At 55.4% G+C, this 19784-nt stretch overlaps 3 protein-coding genes across 5 annotated transcripts in view; 1 reads left to right on the forward strand and 2 right to left on the reverse strand.

Moving 5' to 3' along the window:
* The window catches only part of DNAI1 (dynein axonemal intermediate chain 1), a 139819-nt gene extending 129468 nt beyond the window's left edge, over positions 1 to 10351 (forward strand). Inside the window, exon 20 of the mRNA XM_038124618.1 lies at positions 10059 to 10351. Coding sequence (XP_037980546.1) covers positions 10059 to 10163 — 105 coding nt within the window. The 3' untranslated portion in view covers positions 10164 to 10351. The remainder of the gene's footprint in view (positions 1 to 10058) is intronic.
* A 979-nt stretch (positions 10352 to 11330) lies between these two features.
* ENHO (energy homeostasis associated) lies at positions 11331 to 13814 on the reverse strand. Its single transcript, XM_038124357.1, has 2 exons — positions 13646 to 13814; positions 11331 to 13046 (listed from the first exon to the last, which is right to left on the reverse strand). Exon 2 carries the CDS (start codon positions 12744 to 12746, stop codon positions 12561 to 12563), a length of 186 nt encoding a protein of 61 aa, XP_037980285.1. The 5' UTR covers positions 12747 to 13046; positions 13646 to 13814; the 3' UTR covers positions 11331 to 12560.
* Positions 13815 to 16636: 2822 nt separating this feature from the next.
* On the reverse strand, positions 16637 to 19658 carry RPP25L (ribonuclease P/MRP subunit p25 like). Of its 3 annotated transcripts, none has more exons than XM_038125268.1 (2): positions 19166 to 19658; positions 16637 to 17970 (listed from the first exon to the last, which is right to left on the reverse strand). In XM_038125268.1, exon 2 carries the CDS (start codon positions 17959 to 17961, stop codon positions 17413 to 17415), a length of 549 nt encoding a protein of 182 aa, XP_037981196.1. In that variant the 5' UTR covers positions 17962 to 17970; positions 19166 to 19658; the 3' UTR covers positions 16637 to 17412. The 3 variants fall into 3 exon arrangements, with proteins under 3 accessions (XP_037981196.1, XP_037981193.1, XP_037981194.1); XM_038125265.1 differs by lacking the exon at positions 19166 to 19658 and adding an exon at positions 18883 to 18985; XM_038125266.1 differs by lacking the exon at positions 19166 to 19658 and adding an exon at positions 18757 to 18884.
* Positions 19659 to 19784: the final 126 nt, after the last annotated feature.

Consider the following 19784-nt stretch of genomic DNA (forward strand, 5'->3'; position numbering starts at 1 on the left):
AATATCCATTAGTTTCAGCAGCCAGCTGAGCAGATGGGTTTAACTGGTCTATGGCTCTGAAGTAATTACATTTTGGTACAACAGAGACACAGCAGCAAACATGTAAAATTAATTCAGGTGCAGCATCCCAGTCAGTGTCTCAAAGCAAAGAGGACTTAGGGATGCCACTCGTGGCCACACTGAGACTATGCTGTTGGCAGCGTGGACAATCACTAGGAATATCTCCCTCTGGTTTCCACAGATGATGTTGAATTGGCTTTTCCCATGGCCAGTTCCTTCTTCAAAAATGTATTAGTATCAGAGATTGATTACTGCTCCCATCTCTCTCTCCTGCTTCTGTTATAATTAAAACAGCAATATATGCATGAAGCAATTAGATTTTAATAATGCTTTTCTAAACAGGATGTCAAGGAGCTTAGTACAAAGACTTGGGCTGGAGCCAGATCAGCGTCTTAAGACTGGATTGTCGTTAAAACTGGCTGCCTCCTGCTTGAACAGCTTACACGAACACAGAATCTAGATTTGCTTTTTTTTCAGAGTGTATCTCATCTTTGTCTCCACACAGGACCCAGAAGACCCCCTGTTCCTGGGTGGCAGGGTCAGAGTGAGGTATGGGTGGGTACACATCACCAGCGCATATGGTAGTCTGTGTCTGCTGGTGGGACAGGAGCATCCCCAGCTCCAGCCCTGTTGCAATCCCCATCATGCCAGGCAGCCCATACCCAGGTCCATCCTGGCTTCCTTCCTGCAGAGCAGCTTTTAACCAGGTCAGGTCATATCAGCTGGTGGTGTCTCCCAGAAGGAAATGAGTGCTTCTGTGTGTGCCTGTGCCCCAGAGGAGCACTCCATGAGCTGCCTCCCAGTATATTGCTGGAATTCTCCTGCACTGCTTTATCCTGTCTGCTTCTGGCTGATATGCAGTGCTTGGGCCCTGCATTTGCAGTCAGATGAGCAGGAATGCTGTTCTCTGCACAGCCCTTGCTCAGACCCTTATGACAGTCCAATGCAGATGGGTCAGTGAACATGGATGGGGAGTGTGTAACACAACCTCAGCATCACTGCCAGATATGTGGGCTCAGAGGGCAGATATCTCAACAGGCAGCAGAAAACATCCTGCATGGATCAGCACTATGCCAAGCCCACTCCAGGAGAGGACTGACAGCAGCATCCCTCAGAAGCTCCCAGGGCAAGGCAGCGCTATGGTGGGATACAGCTGGGCCCTGTCTGTCTGTGGGGCAGGAAGGGATTTCTCGGCTGCCATAACTGTGTGAAATCCCAGGGAAGAACAGCAGCTCTAGCTGCAGGATTTCCTGTGCTTGTCCTGCGTCCAGCTCCTCGCTGACCTCTTTTAAGCCCTGATTTGCATGCTGCAGCGTAACTCAGTCGTGGCTGATGCGATTTAGCGTGACGTCCCACGCTGTCCAGGCTAACAGTGTATCTGGTTCCCAGGCCTGGGAGTGTTTGTGTGGCATTTATCATTTGCCTGGCAGTTTCCTGTGCAGCAGGTGGAGAGAAGTTGTGCAAGTCATTTAATCTGAGGCAAATGGGGAGACTCAGCCTGAAGTAAACAGGATGCACTTCGGTGAGGATGGAGGCAAACAGAAGGAGAGGGAAAGGAGGTTGGAATAACTGGCTGAGGAGGTGAACAGAGAAAGGTCTCACTTACCTGAGCAGAGAGCACAGTGAGCAGAGAGCACAGGCAGCAGAGGACCGAGCAGGAAACGTGATCTGATCCTGTTGCACTGCTTTGCAGTGCAAAGGCCTCTGCTCCAGTTTTGAGTACTGGGGTTGAGGGACATGAGGAGCAGGAGAGCAGCAAGGACAGTACAGCCAGCTGAGAGGCTGGAAGCAGAGAGTTGAGAGAGGTGAGCACTCCCAAAGGGATCCTGGGCTGGCAGGGTAAGGAAGGCAGTGCTCTGAGGTAACAAGACAGCAGGAAAAGACTTAGGGAGAAGGTTTCAGTGGGCGTAAGAGGGACATGCTGACAGACACCTCCAAGAGGTGGGTTGGCAGCACCATTCCTGGGGGGTTTCAAAAGAAATGGCTGTGCAGGTGTTGGGAGCAGAGTGGGGCAATCCACTGCTTGGGGCCTCTTGTGCTGGGCACCCCAAGGACTGGATAAGCATCTGTCAGAAGCAGTTTAAGAGTACCAGCTCCCACCATGGACAAGAGTGCACTGGTGAACTAACCCTTCCTAGCTCTGCCCCGGGTGACTCTGTGATTTAAATGAAAAATACACAAGGAGAATACATTGTTGAGATGACAAAATTGTTCACATGGCTGAAATATCTAGTGCAATTTTTGAAACATGCCTGAGTTCAGTGATGGAGAGTGGGAAAGAGAAAGAGAGGAATGTTGCTTGACATTAAATTGCAGACGGAGTTTTTTCATAAGCAGAAGCATATCAGTCGTAATACATCTTTCATGCCATTGGCATTTAATGTTATTACATATGAGGCTTCTTTGAGCAAGGACATTTATTTTTACTTCTAATATTAGCAAAATCCAGTTTCCTGTGTACTTGTATTTATCCAAAATGAAGTATATTCACATGCTCCCATGTAAGTAGCAAACAAGAATATATTTCCTATACAAATAGTTTTATGAACTATTTAAAAAATTAAAGAAGGTGCTGTGTTAAAATAAAAACAGCAACTGGACTTTCTTAAGGCAGTTAAAAGGTGATCAAGGTAGATATGCATATGTTAACAATTGTGACCAGAGAAAAGGGCATTGAAAAAACTCCAGCTTTTTAAAATATACTGTTCATAAAACTGCAAATGTTCTCTCATGAGATGCTGTGCTCTGTGATATAACAGCAGCATCCAAGAGTTGCAGGAGGTGCATATTCACATTTGTGTTTGATTGCTTTTATTAAACTCTAATCCATTACAGCTTACTGAGCTGGCATGCCAAAATGTTAAAATAAAGCTGAAGTAATTAAAAAAAAAAAAAAGAGATGCTGAGTGATAAGGAAATGTTGCTGGGTGGCTGACTGTGCTGCCTGGCAGGAATCAAGGACTACAGCTTAAGAATTCTGGGGTCACTGCACTCTGCAGGGCATATCCTTGATTTTATCCCTGGGGATGGGTTTGATGTATGTGCCTGTGGGTGCTGTGTGTGCCCAAGCCTTTCACGTCAGGTTTGCCAACCCAAGTGAAGGGGTGCTGCAGATGTGGCCCCTCATGGCAGGTGCAAGAGTTAGGGAAGCCTGCTCAGCTTTTGGATCCTCTAGGTTCCACTGAGGTTTGGTGTCTGGGTGTCACTGGAATTCCAGCAATATTTGAAGTCAAGCTAGAACACTAGGTATTGCCTGGCTAGTGGGCTTTAATCCCAAGTAAAATCCACTTCTCATTTCCTTCCTCCCTGCTGCTTGGGTCTGAGAGATCCCACAGCTAAAACACTGGGCACTAATGCCCCCACCAGCCTTTGCATCCCATGCTATTATAACACCTGGCATGTAAGCAGGCTTTGAGTACTGGGGCTTCCCAAAAGGTTAAAAGCTACTTGAAATAATTTATCCCATCCTGATGAGCCAAATGGCACTGCAGAGAATCTGAATCCAGTAGGGCTGGATCCAGGGTTTGAGTGGGTGATGCACTGCCTGTCCCCACAGTGAGGTGAAGGATAGGGCATCCCATTCCCTCTGTCCATATCCCAATGATGGTTTCGCACCACCAGGTCTCCCTGGGCTTGAGGAAAAAGCTTTTAGGGGTTTTATTCCACTCTGACTCCTCCAGGAGGTCTCAGTGTACCAGGACAGGGTAATTGCCTTGCACAATGAGCACACAATGGTTTTTCTCAGTGCTTAGTACAAGTCACTTAAGTGATACGACTGAAAATCTTTTCCATGTACCTTGTGTAGGGTTTTTTTTTCTCACCAGGCTGTTCTATTCGAATTGAGTCTATAGATGTTGGCTCATCTCAGTGACTAAGGCTGATGACACCCAAAAGAAAGCTGTTCTTCATCTCACACACCTAGAGCTCACAGTTAGAGTTTAGCTAAATTGTCCTCAAGGCTGACAAAACACAGTGTGACCTCCTGGGACCCTGTTGCTGATGTTTCCTAGTCACAGCACCTGTGCAGGGCAGAGTTAATGGTATTGGCTCATTTCAGACCCACAATGTCTTAAGATGACTTTAAAACTTATCCTTTTCTTTAAAGCTATTTATTTGGTGATTCATGAACTGTGGGTCATGACAACATCCCTCTTTCAAATTTGTGTCAGACAATGGAAAAGACAGAAGACTGAGACTTTTAAATGGTTTTGGTGGGTTTCTGCAGCTGGTACAAGGATAAATTCAGAAGGAGGTAACAAATCATTGTAATGCCCATTTCAGAGGAGCTGTGGGGACTGCCATGAGACAAATCTGCACTCAGCTTGGCCTTGTTCACTGAAGTTTCATGCTAAATGTGGTCTTTTTATGGCTAAATTTAGGTGCCTAAATTAGTGGTCTGTAAGAGACAGTGCTCAAGGCTCTGGAGTTAGCAAGAATAGGGAATGTTCTTCAGGGAACAGCTCCTGCTGTGTGCACAACTTCTGCTTGGCCAGAGGAGTGGGGGTGAGCAAGGAGGTGGAGTCCCAGCCAGCCCCTGGCAGAGCAGACACAGAGCAGTGACGATGCACAGGCTGTGATCCCTGATGGCCATGGATTTGACCAGGCTGTTAGCTCCCTGCTGCTGCTGCAGAGCCCATCCATTCCATCAGGCATTCCCTCCCCACTCCCATGGATGTTTGTGAACAGGCCAGCTCTGTGGTGTGCTGTGGGCAGCTACTCACTATTTAGGGACAAGTGACCCCTGCCCACATGCCCTGCCCAATTCCTTCTGGTCTATTTCCAGTGACAATCCCATCCGCTTCCAGGTCTGATCCAATTTTGCTTGCACTTCCTGCCTGCTGGATGTCCTGACCTTTGCTCCGATGCCTTTCCTGGCAGATGCGTGCTGCTGAGCCACAGGCTGGTCCCAGCACTGTGACTTACCCAATTTAAACAGTGACTTCCAAAAAGCAAAGGCAGGCAGCTGGGGCCCTGAGACCCGTGTGCCCTGCTGTGCTTTGGCATGGCCAGTGTAGCTTCCAGGCAAAATCTCTGAGTTGGGATGTGAGTTTGAGCAAGGTGGAGGTGCTTGCCCTGATCTGCACTGGTTGTACCTGAAGCTGAGGTAAGAGCATCCTTGAGGCCAGTGATCCTGTGTGGCTGCTGTCACCTGAATGACCCAGCCATCCTCTGGGCTTTTCTGCTAGTTTCATTCCCTGAAAAAAACATTTACTGTGTCATTTATTTCCAAACAGTAGCAGAATAAGCCTAAATTCTTATCTCCAGTCTGTCAGCTAATCCTTCCATGGTCCAGGAGTGATGCTGTCAGATCAGGCTGGGAGTGTACCTCGAGGTTTTCTGTGGTTGAAAAGCACGTTGCTGTTGCCTGTAAATGTACTTCTTGAGAGCTCAGAAGTGGTCCTGGCACAGACATCATCCCCAGATCAACACAACTCCAGCTTTATTTGACAACACTGGGTTGCAATAGGACCATGATGAGGTAGATCTGGGAGGCTTCAGGGCTGCAGCTCTTACCATATTCCTGTTGATCCTATTAATGTTTGGTTAGTGGCCCAGGGAGATGATGAGGAAAATTTTTCTGTGTTCATGAAGGAGTTTGGCTTTCCTTGGTCTTTCTGACAGAAATGCTCCAGGGAAGCTTCCTCTTTGCTTTCATTTGTTAAGTTCACCAGGCCAGTCACTAGTGTGTTTTGGTAATGGAGGAGCCCTTACCCTGAAACTGTCACCTTAACCTGAGCAGAAGGAGCAAGATCTTCTCCCAAAGAAATACACCTCGGAACAGCTGGCAGGCTATGTGCCCCTTCCCACTGGGGACAATAAGAATAAGCAGGTTTAGGTGTCTTCTTGAGGCTTCTCACCCCCTTCAAAACAACTCTGTAAAAGCTTAAACCTTTGTGCATGGGAGGCCAGTTCTTAGGTCACTGGGCTGCTTTATAAAATGTCTAGATCCTGTTCCAGCATGACTGCATCCAGAAGTCCCTTCGTGTAAGGAATGACATCAGTGTCATGACCACAGCAGGGCAGAGACAGGCCTGTGCCCCTTGGCCATGGCTCAGCAGGGGAAAGGGTCGCCTCTGCTCCCAAGGAAGTTGTGGGGACTTTCCTGGCTATGCTTAGTGTGGTTGACTTCCTTGCTGCTTTAAAACATAAACATGTTTGGCTTTGTTTAATCAAAACTTTGGGGCAGGTGTTTCATGATTATTCCACCAATGGGAAAAAGACATGGGAGCTGAGAAGTGCCAGCATCACAGCTTTTATGGGAGAGTTTTATTAACTCAGTGGCATACTGTTCAACTAGGGAATGAAGGCATTAGCCAAGACTACAGTTTAAATGAGTCCCTTAACCTGAATGCAGAGTTCAGCATGTGCCAGCATGGGGATGGGTGGGGCTGAGGCTCCCAAGGGTCAAGGGATCTTCAAGCAGCCAGTCCTCATCCTCATCTTTGTCCTAGTTCTCACTCCACCCTTCCCCTTGAGGCTTCACCTCAGTCATCTGTCCCCTCCTGTTTCACTTCCAGTGCCAGTAATCACCCTGGGGCTGAGAGGACCATCAAGGGTCCTGCACACTGCCTGTAAACCTGAGCTCCTCGCCTCAGTTTCCCTGCTTGACAAGCCAGGGAAGACCCCAGGCATGAGGTAATGGGAGTGTAAAGGCTGTGAGAAGCCTGGCAACAAATATAGCAGCGTGGACACAAACAGGGGGTCTCTTCCCCATCTTTCCTCCCTGAGGTCACATTCTGTAAGCAGGGCAGAGTCCATCCCTGCACAGCAACTTTCCTGGCCCTGCCCTGAGCTTTCCTGCCATGTCCCACATCTCCATTTCAACAGGAACATTTTGCTCTCCAGTGGGAAGCAGTTAACAGTAAAGTCAATGCAAATGCTGCACTGAGCAGCTCCAATACCCATTCCATGAGCTGCTCAGGGACAGACCTCCCATGGAATCTCAGCTCTGCATCTAACAGCTTCACGGGGAAGACTGATCTGTCCTGACTCACTGCCAGCTCCTGAGGAGCCCTCTGGATATGGTGTAAGCAGGGATGTAGGTGGAGGACAGGCTCAGCTACACTCATGGTGGCAGAGCCCCACGAGTGCCCTCTCCACACCTGGCTGTGGCATCTGCTGGAGGCAGAGCCTTTTGGCAGCCATGCGTGGAAGTGACACTTCCCTGCCTCGTGCGTGCCCTGGGACATCAGGAGAGCTCTGCTCCAAGAAGGACTGCTCCTCAGAGGTATGATGCAGCCAAAGTCCCTGGATTTGTAGGAAGCTGCCACGTGTATCCAAGCAGATCCCACAGTGCTGTGCTGGTGCCATCAGCGGCCTAGCCAGCTCGCAAGCACAAGTGCCCTGGGAGAAGCAGATGACAGAATAAAGGGAAACTTTCCATTCCAGTGCCCCCAAAAGGACATTATAAATTCTATTCCCTGTGTCATCTTGCTTGCTTGGTTATGTGGCGTTAAATTAGGGCTCTGGTTCAGTTACGGCTCATTACAGGCTTGCAAGTGGCTTTGTTACAGCGTGCTCAGAAGCACCAAAGGAGCTGAGACAGTGTGAAAGTCAAAGTTTTAGGGACAGTTTGGTGACCAGGAGCTGAGCCTTGCCTGAGGCTGGTGAATTCATCAAGGCTTAGACACAGTTCCCATGGGCCTGCAGGACATCAGGCAGGGTCTCTTCCCGATCCTGTGAGTAGATAGGTCAAAGGACTTGGGATGGAGATGGATTGGTGGCAGGTGGCTTCAGCATCTTTTCTTCCCATTTGAGCAGAGCAGGTGCCTCTTTTGCCTATCCCAAGGACCTTTGTGTGGTGCTGTATGTGACACAGAGTGCCAAAGGGAGGAGTTTGAATGCTGTCAGACAGCAGAACAGCTTTTCTGCAGAAATAGCTAAGTCCTGAAATACCTCGAGCAGCTGTGTTTATGCCAAGGCTCTCACTCAGAGAGATGCTCTGCTGTGGTGTGGGCCATTATTACAAACATCACTCGCAGTGTCCAGATGAGAGCCACGAAGGGTGCTGCTCACCTGTTGGCATTAATACAAACCAGCACTGTCCCACCATACAGACGATGGACTCCGTAAATAAAAGAACCTGGGCTCATCCCAGTGCTCAGAACAGCAGTGGGGCTCTCTTCTTGGGGGCAGAGGGGTTTCCAAATAACCCTGTCCTAATCCTCCCCCCAGGACTGCTTTCATCTCAGCAGTGTCCTCTGGCAGCTTAGGAAACCTCTGTTCCATCGAGGTTGTGCTGGGCTGGGAGGAGGGAGGGCACAGGGATTCCCCGGGGACTTTCCCCGTTGTCATCACTCAGCAATGCCCACGTTTGCTAGAGAAACGCAGGGAGATCCATGCGGGCTGACAACTTTCCCGGTGTTGTGCGCTGGCATTTCTGCAGCGCTGAAGGGAAGGTGTGCGTTTGTAATTGCTGCACCCGCGGCCATTAGCGGGGCTGATTCAGCAGGAGCAGAATTGATCTGTTCTAAGTGGGGAGAGAGGAAAGCTGGCAGTCTCCTTCCTCCGATGCTGAGTGCTACTCCTCCGGCCTTCTGAGAGCACGGAGAGCAGAGGCTGTGCTTTGGGGATGCCAAGAAGAGCCAGTACAGCAGCTTCCTGCAGGCTGCCTCCAAGCGTGGTCAGGGATGTTCCTTTCCCTTTGCTCTGCTGCAGTGCTGGAGGCCCGCTGCCACCTCTCCTGAGGTGAATCTCCTGAGCCCACCTGCCAGACTGTGCCAACCCTCCTGCTCACCTGTGCTAGGCAGCTGTTTTCTGGGGTGCCCAGAGCCATGCTGCACACAGAGGAGCTCCCCAGCCCCAAAGCAGGGGTATCCCACCAAATCCAGAGGCAAGGCAAGATCCAGCAGGATGCCAAAGGGGAAGGCTGTGACTGAAAGGCAGCACTTCATGATGGAAGTGGTGACTGTGGGGATGCTGTTTTGGAGAAATCCCATGACATTGATGCTCAGCTGCAGGAGGGCTTGGTGGGCTCAGTGTAGCTTGGAAAATTCCTCTGCTGCAGCTGTGTCTTACATGATGTGAACCTGGAGAGCCTAAGCCCGGTTAATCACTTTCCCAAGGTGCCAGAACTCTGTTGAGAGCAATGCTGCAGCCCACAGCACAGCAGAAACATGTTCTGCCCAAAGCACTGAGTGGAATTTGTGCCTTCAGCAGGGACATCATCCTCTGCCAGGCTGGAAAGCTCCTGCTGTGCCCAAATAAGTGAGGGCTGAACTGGGCAGGCTCTTTCCCTTGTGCTATGTGATCTTTCTCAAGATGCTGGCAGTTTGCTTTAGCACTCAGGCAGGGAGCCCCTGGGATGCTTGGGACAGGTGCTAGGGGAATGTGGGAAGTGCTTGTCCTCCTTGCCCCTGCTGAGGTGTGCATCAGGGTTGGCACAGAATTGTGTCCAGTCACAGGAGAGCCTCAGTGAGGAGTTAACAGCACACCTGGGAGCCCTGACTCACTTCTCCCCACCAGGTTAGGGGCTCTCAACACCCAGCTGCTCTCCTGGGAAAAGCCATTTGGGTGCAAAAGGGATGATCCCTGCTCCTCTGGCTGCCTCTGCCCAGGAGCACTGCACAGGATGGACATGGTGGGGCTGTTTTGGGGAGGTCTGGACTTCTGCACCACTGATACTGCCCTAGCAGTCTTGCATACCTGGCACCTCTTGAGGGCATAGCTTAGAGGGTGGTCCAGTCCCATGGGGCTGAGAGGGTCTGGGAAGAGAGAGGCAGAAAAGGCTTTGAGTCACTGTGGATCAATAGATCCACTATAATTTCCATCCAAACACTTCATTAGTGTCCTTTCCCAGCTCACAGGAGCTTTCACACATCTCATGGCACCTTGGGCTTGAAATATGAGGATAAGCAGGTGCATCCCCCTGTGGATCAGCCTCCAGTGAGGGGTGAGAGCTCAGACACAGCACTCCAGCAGCCCTCCCTGTGTTGGACCCCTCCTCATCCCTGCTTTCCTCCCTGCTCACAGTTCTATCCTGCTTGGTCTCTTTGCAGCAGAAGAAAGGCCAGGAGGTGAAGAAAGGTCCCGAGGAGGAAATAGCAAAACTGGAGAAGCTGCTTAGCCTGGTGAGACAGCCAGGGAGCAAAGAAGAGCAGTGAGAGGGGGGAATGATGACTCTGTAGGCAGCCTCTGACCAAACAAGCTCGGCTTTGATCGGTGGCTGCTTGGCATGCAAGCCACGGGCCCCTGCTGCCCACTTTTTGCACAGCAGGAACACTTTTCCTCTATGCCCGGACAAATAAACCGAGGTGCTGGGAGAGCTGTGGTATGCAGTCATGTCTGGGCTGGGCAAATCTCACCATGCTTGGCTCCCCAGAGCCACAAGGCCCTTGGCTTTCCCGAGCCTTGACTGGGCTTGCACCAGATGAGAGCCCTATGCAGGGCAGGAGGGGGCCCAGGAAAACTTCAGGGCTGCAGCTTCATGGCAGTGAGTCCCACTGCGTGAGTGGTGGCCAGAGAGACTGAGCTCTGAGCTGTAGACCCCCCCAGGCATTTGTGCAAGTCAAATGGAATGGCACACCCGGATTTTGGGGTGGCAGCCTAAGCCAGAGGGTGCCTGGAAACGGCCTGGTGCCCCAGGACTGTGGGAGAGACATTCCATGCCTCCAGACAGCACATGGCAGCAGCTGCCAGTCACCAGCTGAGGGAGGCTCACAGCTCCCCAGGGGCCTTGGCATGGGGCTGGGGTGCCTCTGCCCAGCTGGTGCCTGTGGAACTGCTGGGCAGCGGGGTTTGCAGAGCCTGCCACCACTCTGTGTGCAGCAGAGGATTAGCTGCTGCGTGGCTGCGGTGGCAGCAGGAGCAGCAGTGGCCTCACAGCATGCTGATGAGCGGTGGCTGTCACCACCAGAGCTTTGTGCACAGCTCCCAGGCCTGGGGACCAAAGCCACCAGACAGGTGTGGTGGCAGGTGTCCTCCATATGCTCAGCTGGCCTGTCTCCCACAAACATCCTTGGAAAATATGGCCACAGCTTGGAAACTCTCCATGCCTCTGGCACAAAGGTTGGGGAATGCTCTCTGCTGACTCCCACATGCCCCAGGCAGGCAGGCAGGAAATACCCAGTCAGGTTTCACCCAGCACTTAAAAGCCACAGACAGATGTGGACATGAGCCCTTCCTTTCACCATCCCTGAGCAAACCACCCACAGTCCTCCAGAGACATCGGTCCCCAGCCCTGGGACAGCTACTCCTCAGCCCTCCAGCATGGCAGGACGTTCCACCTCCCCCTGAATTTTCCAGGCACTGGGTAGAGCTCAGAGACACAATGTGGGTCCTACAATCTGTTTATTAGTCCAGTAAAAACAAGGCTGCAAAGGGATGTGTTTGCTACACCTGACACGGGGAGGAGCCGCAGGCTCTGCCGGGCCTGGCCAAGCCTCTGCAGGAACCCGGACTGGCATCCCTCCCACCCCACCCTTCTGTCCCCTTATTGCAGTGGCTGTGCCAGCAGTAACTGTGGCTATTGCTCGGCTCTAGGAAAGGCAAAGCAGAGCCCTCCAAAACCCACAGCACCCACTGGCAGGGCGGGGGATGCAGCTGTCAGGCTTGCAGACAAGCCAGATGACAGCATCCCTCCCCACAGAGCCACTGTGATCCCCAGGGAACAGGCAGGGTCAAAGAACCTTCAAAGCTATTTGTCCAGGCACCCTCATCTCCCCAGGAAAAAGCCACACCAGGCTGCTCTCAGCGGGATCGGGGATGCCTGCAAGGGCACGTCTGCTGCTCGCAGGCAGGGTGAGTACCACGGCTGACCTCGGCTGGGAGCAGGCAGGGGCGAGGGCAGGGACACGCACCCAGCAAGGAGGAGGAGGGTCGTTTGCCTAGCAGCGTTGGTGCTAATGCTGGAGGGGACTGACAGACAGGCCAGGGAGGATCAGGCAGACCATGCAGGCCCTCTTGTGCCTCATTAAACCCGCTGCTCAGGCAGACATCTGCCAAATGCCCACCTGAGGCTGAGGGCACATGGCACCCAGGGCCACCCCCAAGCATCTGGACTGGTAACACCCTGCTCTGCCAGCAGGGCTGGGGCTGCTCAGGTTTCCCTGTGCACACCCTGCCATGGAGCAGCCAGCCTTGTGCCAGTCCTGCTGCCTCCCCTCTCCAGGCCCCCACCCGGCTTTGCTCAGGTCTGTGACGTTGTTGCCACTGTCCCAGGCCATGAGCACCAGAGAAGAGCCAAGCTCTTCCCAAACGAGGGGTGCAGTTGAAGGCAGAGCTCCTGCTGTGCTCACTGGCCGCTGGGACAGGCATGAGTGTCCCTGTGGCATATCCCCATCGGCTGTCTCTCTATCCCCATCATCACTGTGGGCACTTGCAGGAACTTCACACACCAAAACCACAAAGGCAAAGGACTGTGCCCCCTGTCACAGCCCCTGCAAGCAGTTGGTTGTCCCCTCAGCTTTCATCGTGCCTGGTCCAGCACTCGAGTCACAGCACCGGCGTCCAGTCTGGCACAGCTCCTTCGGCACAGCCGGATACCCCAGTCCCCAGGCAGATCAGGGCTGCAGCAGGTACTTCTCTTCATTCCTTGACTCATCCACATCAGAAGCCGGGGTCTTCTTGGGACATGAGGGGGTCCTGCAGGCTTTGCAGAGGATGAGGAAGAGGATGAGGATGAGCAACGCAATGACACAGTTAAAAGAAATTGCCACAATCGCTCCGGTGGAGAGAGCAGCCGCCATGGCCACAGTCCCGCAGGAATCGGCAGGGCCCACAGCCCGGTCTCACGCTTGGGATGCCAGGGCAGTGATGGAGCGTGCAGCCTCCACCTGCTGGCATTGGCAGGGGACAAAGGGGACAGCCGCGGTGCTGGTGGTGGGATGGGGATGGGGCCAGGCCAGCAGCAGGACAGAGTCACCCCGTCACTTTGGCCGCTCACAGCGGTGTCCCGGGATGCACCACACACAGGGAAGCTTTCTCTCGGCTTCCCCTCCTCTGGCAGGGCAGTGAGGACAGAGGGATCGCTGTTCTCCCTCCAGCACCTGGAAGAGAGAAAGTCACAGTCACGGTGGGCGTGGAGGGACAGGCTCTGCGAGCCCCTCAGGGTGGGCTCTGGGGGTGCCAGGGGAGAATGCCCCAGGGCCCACGGGGCTCCCTGGAGTTCAAAACCTGCAGCGGCTCCCAGGTCAGATGCTGTTTGGGGGACATTTCCAGCACCCCTTTCCAGTCCTGGCTCTGCCCCTCGTCCCCTGCGTGGGGCACCAGGCTGGAGGTGTCCCCAGTGGGAGACCCATCGCCTCATCCCAGCCCAAACACTCCTTCCCGTGAAATCCCGAGTGACTCCGGACAGCCCTGGCCCCGCTCCTATCCCCTCTCCATCCTCCAACTCCTTTTCCCTCTTCCTGCTGCGAGGTCGCGCACCCAGAACGGGGCCGGGGCCGGGTGGCAGCAGGTGGGGGGACGGGGCAGCCCTCGTTGTGCTTTTTACCGGGGTCGGGCAGAGCCCCGGCTGCGCCTCTGACCCCCGGCGCCTCTGACTCCCGCCCGCCGCGGAGCGGGACAACCACGGAGCCCCCGGAACCGGACAGCAACAGGTCCCATCAACTCCGCCCTCCCGCCGCGGAGCCCCGGCGTTACCCACCTGCCTCCGCTTCTCCCTCGGGGTCGGACCCCGGTGCCGGCGGGAGGGCGGGCGGCGCTGCCGGGGCCGGGGCCCCGCTGGGAGCGGGCTGGCGGCGCGGGTCCCGGCGCGGAGCGGCCCCGGCGCGGCCCCGCGGAGCGCTCGGAGCCGGCGCGGTCCCGCCGCGGCCGCCCGTGGGTGCCGCAGCCCCGCGCGCCGCCCGCGCCCTCCCGCCGGCACCGGGGGGCGGGCCCTGCTGCCGCCCCGCCCCCGCCCCGCCATTGGTCAGCCCCTCCGCCCGCCGCCTATCATTGGCCGAACGCCTCCCTCGGGACACGCCCCCTCGCCCGGCTCCCACGTGAGCGGCGGGGGGAGAACGCCAGATAGCGCGCGCTCTGCCGGCCCGGCCCGGGACCCGGCCCGGTACTGTCCCGGTACTGCCCCGGTACTGCCAGCGCTGCTGACCCGGTACTGCCCCGGTACTGCCAGCGCTGCTGACCCGGTACTGCCCCGGTACTGCACCGGTACTGCCCCGCTACTGCCCCGCTACTGCACCGGTACTGCCCCGGTATTGCCAGCGCTGCTGATCCGGTACTGTCCCGGTACTGCACCGGTACTGCCAGCGCTGCTGATCCGGTACTGCCCCGCTACTGCCAGCGCTGCTGACCCGGTACTGCACCGGTACTGCCAGCGCTGCTGACCCGGTACTGCACCGGTACTGCCCCGCTACTGCCCCGCTACTGCCAGCGCTGCTGACCCGGTAGTGACCCGGTACTGCCAGCGCTGCTGAGCCGGTACTGCTCCGGTACTCCACTCGGTGCTGACCCGGTACTGCCCCCGGTACTGCTCCGGTACTGTCCCCGGTACTGCCAGCGGTGCTGACCCGGTACTGCCAGTGCTGCTGACCCTGTACTGTCCCGGTGCTGTCCCCGGTACTACCAGCACAATTGCCCCTGGTACTGCCAACACTACTGCCCCGGTAGTGCCCCGGTACTACGAGCACAACTGCCCCTGGTAGTGCCCCCGGTACTGTCCCCGCCAGTGCCACCGGTGCTGCCCGGACTGGCCCCGCTGCTGCCCGCCCGCCGCTGCTGGTGCAGCGCCTGCCCTCATGCGCTGCCTGCCCTGCCGGGCCCGGGGGCCGCCGGCTGGCTCTCCGTGCTGCTGCCTGCCCTGCCCTGCCCTGCACACACACGAACACACACGCACCTCGTCCGACACACATCGGGGCTTGAGGATGCTGAGGATGGACTTGCCAGGGCTGGGCTGGGTCCTTCCCGGGTCACAAGGGCTACAGGCAGGCGGGGGGGGGGTGCTTAGACCCCACGGTAGCCCAGGGAGAGGAGGGAACAGGACATTTAGGGAAAATCAGAACCTGGGAAAATGAGCAAGATCAGCCTCACCAGCTCAGCTGGCTTCCCCCCGTCCCGTCCCGTCGGTGGGGAAACTGAGGTACAGGGCAGCCTGACCCCTGCACAGCTGCCAGCTTCCCCATGGGCACTGGAGCCAGAGAAGCCCTGGCGTGGAGCTTCACCCCAAAGGGTGGGTACTCCTACTAAAGGGCACAGATGTGGCACCCAAAGGAGATGGCTGGGAGACAAGAGGGGCTGGTGGGGCCCTCTGAAAAACCACATCCAAGCGCCACATAAGCCTGGTGACACAGATGCACAGCAGTGACACCGGGGTCTGTGGCAGCCAGGCATCGCCACATGGTGTGGCTCCGTGGGAGAAGAGGCAGCCGGATGAAGGATGGGTGGAGGGCAGAGCTGTAAGGGAGCTGGGACATCTCTCTGCTGCCCCAAACCCACGGGTTTGATGGTTGGGTAAAGCTCAGTCCTGAAGGGAGAGCCAGCCAGCTTCAGTCTGCTGAAGATAACTTCCAGTGAAACAAAAATAACAATCACTTTGCAGCTTTGATGAGGTGGCTTTAAACGCGCCACGGCCGTGAGGGCGGGTTACACACGCTGCCTGAGGATCTGGCTCTCGGCTCTCACTAAGAGGGTGTTTTGAGTAAACAGAGACACATTGCCAGTTGAAATGTCAGAAGCCATCTGATCAGACACTCGAGCATCTTCCTTGGCATTTATGGCTAATCTGCTAATTAGTCGAGAAAAGCGGTCTCCTCCTTAGATGTAAGGGAGCAGCAGCTGGGAACAGCACAAAGATAAACCAGATTAACTCTGCCCCATGCCCAGGACTCACATCTGCCGGCACAGCAGACAGGTCCAAGCGTTTCCCTGCCTGCCTCCAGGTAGCGGGGCAGGAAGCAGTGGGACCTCCAGAAGCGGGGGAGGAGGCGTGCAAGCCTGGCACAGAGCTGGCTCCACCGGGCGCTTGTTTGGATGCGAGGCAGGTGTCTGTGCGCCAGGCAGGCTGCTGGAGTCTCGTCTGGCTGCACAGGTAGCACGCTGCACCTCTCCCGCTCCCCCTCACTTCAGTAAAATCTCCTCTTTCAACGCTTGCATTGTTACCCTTCGACAATGCAGAGCACTGGGGCAGCAGCTGGAGCAGCAGCTGGAGCTCACTGCACAAGCAGCGACACGGGAAGAGCGTGGACAGGGAGTGCTCAGGACATGTGTGAGCTCCCTGAGGTGAGAGCTCAGCCTGTCACAGGAACAGCCCTTCTCTCTGGTCCAGAATTACTTACCAGACCTGCTGGGACCAGGAGGGAAACTACTGCACAAGAGAAGATGATCCATCCTTTGCCTCACTCAGCAGAGTTCAGCACAAGCCTTTTTGAGGCTGCAGCTCCAGCCAGTTTATTAAAGGAGGGGAAAAAAATAGCAAAAAACTTCACAGAAAAGAAACAGAACCTTGATCTTTTTGGATGTGAAAGGAGGTTAATATTTGGATATTAACCTCCCCTTGGATCAGGGTCCATTTACAGTCACAATAGGAACAAACAGAGCAGCAGGAGGGCTGGAAGAGCGGAGCTTCAGCCAGCAGCCACAACCCCACCACCAATGCTTACAGGGTGACCTCCAGTGGGATGAGTAAGACATGACAAATTTCCAAGTTACATGAAGTTACATCTTTATTTTAAAGCTATCTTTGTGCATTGTCAAGGAGCAGAAAGGGGAAAGAACAGGATCCTTTGGAGTTTCCCATTACCACCACCCCAGGACAGCTGCAGAGCCACAGGATTTCAGGCTGGTTACAACACAAGCCGACTGCTGCCTGTCTGGAGAGAGAACCAGGACCGGCAGCTCCGCTGAGCCAAGGTGCTACAGCACACGATGCCAGACAGAGCTACATCCTGGCAGGCCAACATTCAACCCCCGTGACAGCTCAGCAGAAGGACTCCAGGCACAGAAATGGCTGGCCCAGCCCTGTGCCCTGCTGTCTGTAAGCTCATGAGCCTGGGCGACGCTGGCAGCTTCCCCAGGGATTCCACATCAGCTCCTGTCTCCCCTTTGTACTCGTCAGAGCAACCTGCACCTGGCACACAGACAGGTGTCTGTCCCACTGCCCGGGCTGCTGCATGTCCAGGCACCCGAAACCTCACTGAGCTAGCAGCCCTTTGCTGGGGCTCACTGACAGCACACCAACAGCTCAAAAAGAGGCAATTCCCATCTTCCGTGATCCCCTAAGGAGTATAGCCCAGCAGCCTCTGGCAAGGGAACTTGTCAAAACACATTTTCGACAGCTATGATCACACTCAGTTGTGACAGTCCGCGCTCCTGCCCTCCCCTCACACCTCTGCGAGCCCCGTGTTCAGCAGCAGCTGTGCAGCCACAGCCCCGGGCTGGTTTCTGCAGCTCCCCTGAAGCACGCGCGGAGCTGCCGCCTCAGGGCCCCCCCGGCACTCCCCCTGTGGAGCGAGGGTGCTTCCCCGTGCTGGCAGCTCCCCGGCCTCCACCCTGCTTCCTCTTCATCTGGCCCTGCGACTCTGCTTTCAGTGTCTCAGTCCAGAAGGCATCGAAAGATCCTGGGGCCTGGTATCCCGGCTCCTGAGGATCCAGGGCATCTTTGCTCAGCAGGACACATATGGCAGGAATGTTCCTCTTCACTGTCAAGGCATCGAGGCCTGCCTCAGGCACAATGGGCTCCCAGATTTCCTCGATCTGTCTGAAGAGCACTTTGGTGATCTGGTGCAGCTCCTTCAGCCTTCGTTTCATGATTTCCACACAGGTGATGGTCTTGCTGACGGCCTTGCCTGAGCCAGTGAAAAGAATCTGCCTCACCGAGTCCTGCTCCATCTTGCTCATGGCATAGCCCATCAGATTCCTAATTTTGCTCCCATCCTTCACCTTCATTTCAATAATATCAGCGGGCAGGTCAGTGAAAGGAAGAGGACAAGGTTTCTCCACAATTTTGGTCTTCTTATAGTTCTCCATTCTGCAATGCTGAAAAGCAAAACAGACCATGAGCACCCAACCCACCGTAATTGCTGCACAAAGAAACTCTCACCACAGTTAGCTACAACTTTTCCTCAGAAGGACACTCTGAACTGCAAGGGCTGGGAATCCTGGAAAGGCATAACCGAAAGATTAGCACAGTCCTCATAAGGACATACCTACAGCACGAATGTTACCACAGGGCAGCCTGAGCCTTGGCAGGCAGACTGTGAAAAAAAGAATGTTAGTGTTGTGGGCCTAAGCAGGTGACATAAAAACATTGCTGTATCTCAAGAAAAGACAGAACAAACAAATGAGATGGGGTGGCTAAGAACAGAACTTGGGGATGCTGGACTAGAACTCTAACTGCACTAGAACATGCCCAGGATGCATTCAAGCACAGTTTACATGCAGCACCTCGTGTACAAATACAGGTTCACAGGGACCTGGCCAGCCCAGCTGAGGGTAAAACACTATATGCCACAAGGGAGATGGCAAGCCAGGGATGGCAGGAATAAAAGAACCTCTCCTCGAGTAAAAGACAGAAAGGCCAGGTCTCACAGCTGCCGTCTCTACCAAGGCAAGTGCCATCCTGACCTAAGTCTGCCTGACCCTGAGCAGGGCACTCCACGTCCCCACGGCACAGCTCAAGGTGCTGAAGGTCGCGGTACTTTGTTACCCGCAGGCTCCTGAGTCCCGCTGCACCCAGACCCTGCACCCCGCACCCCATCCTCCTCAGGGACACGGCAGCGCGGAGACCCCGCTCCGATCGCTGGGAGCACATGAGGCCCTCACCCCCACACGGCCACCACCGCCATCGGTGCCTGGGGGCCCGGGAGAGCCGGGCCGCGGCGGTGGGACGCGGGAATGCCGGGGTGGGAGTCAGGGATGCCCCGTGGGGCGTGCGGAGCCCCCGCTCACCTGCGGCCGCCTCAGCGCGCCCCTCGGCACAAGATGGCGGCCGACGCCGCGCGCGCGCACGCGCGAGGCGGAAATGAAGCGGGGCTCGATCCGGAGCCACGCCCACCGGCCACGTGACCGAGGGTATGCAATGGGCGGGGCGAGCAGCGGCCCCGCCCACTGGGCGGTCCCGGGGCAGTCCACATCCCGCTCTCCCGGCACATCCCTCTCTCCCGGCACCGGGCACACACACGGTGTCCCTGTGCGCGCCCACGAAAGGCCGTGCGACAGCTCCCGCCCTTACCTGAGCTCCCCAGGCAGCTGCAGGGAGCGGGAGTTTTCCGCAGGCCTGCAGCCCATTGTGGTTTGACAACCAGCGAGGTTGCTGATCAGGGAGAGTTCAGGGATCGGCAAGATCTTCCGGAATTCCTGTCGGGATTCTGCCCCGTTCCTGCAAGACTCCCAGGTCCCACTCTGCTGGGCAGTGTCTCACCAACCTGAAGGGTTTGAGACCCTTGCAAAAGCATGGCCTTGGAAACTCCACGTTACAGCCAGACCAGGCAAGGCATGGCCTGTGCCCCTCTGGAAAGGGAAAGAGCCAGCAAGGGCCTTGGCTTGCAGCAGCCTCAGGAAAGCAGAGGCAAGAAAAAGGCAAAAGCTGCTGCCTTCTCTCAGCGCAGGGATGGGAGAACAGCAGGGCAGAAAAGTTCCATAAGACCAGATTCCCCTGGGCACAGGCAACTCACACGAACAGGAAGAGTGTGGGGCACAGTCCACAAAAGAGAGTGTGACTGGAAGGAATTTACCCGCCCTTGGCCCAAGGCTGAAAGGAACCCCTGGCCATCTCCTGGAGGCTACAAAGACATCACTGCCTGGGGAAAAATCCCCAGTCTGAGCCAGGAGCAGTCCTCACACTCAGGGAG

The sequence above is a fragment of the Motacilla alba genome, chromosome Z, assembly GCF_015832195.1.
Source record: "Motacilla alba alba isolate MOTALB_02 chromosome Z, Motacilla_alba_V1.0_pri, whole genome shotgun sequence".
NCBI classification, from domain to species: Eukaryota; Metazoa; Chordata; class Aves; order Passeriformes; family Motacillidae; genus Motacilla; species Motacilla alba.

Excerpts from the sequence above, each read along its gene's own strand:
- ENHO (XM_038124357.1), bottom strand. The coding sequence starts at position 12,746 with ATGGCGGCTGCTCTCTCCACCGGAGCGATTGTGGCAATTTCTTTTAAC.
- RPP25L (XM_038125268.1), bottom strand. The coding sequence starts at position 17,961 with ATGGAGAACTATAAGAAGACCAAAATTGTGGAGAAACCTTGTCCTCTT.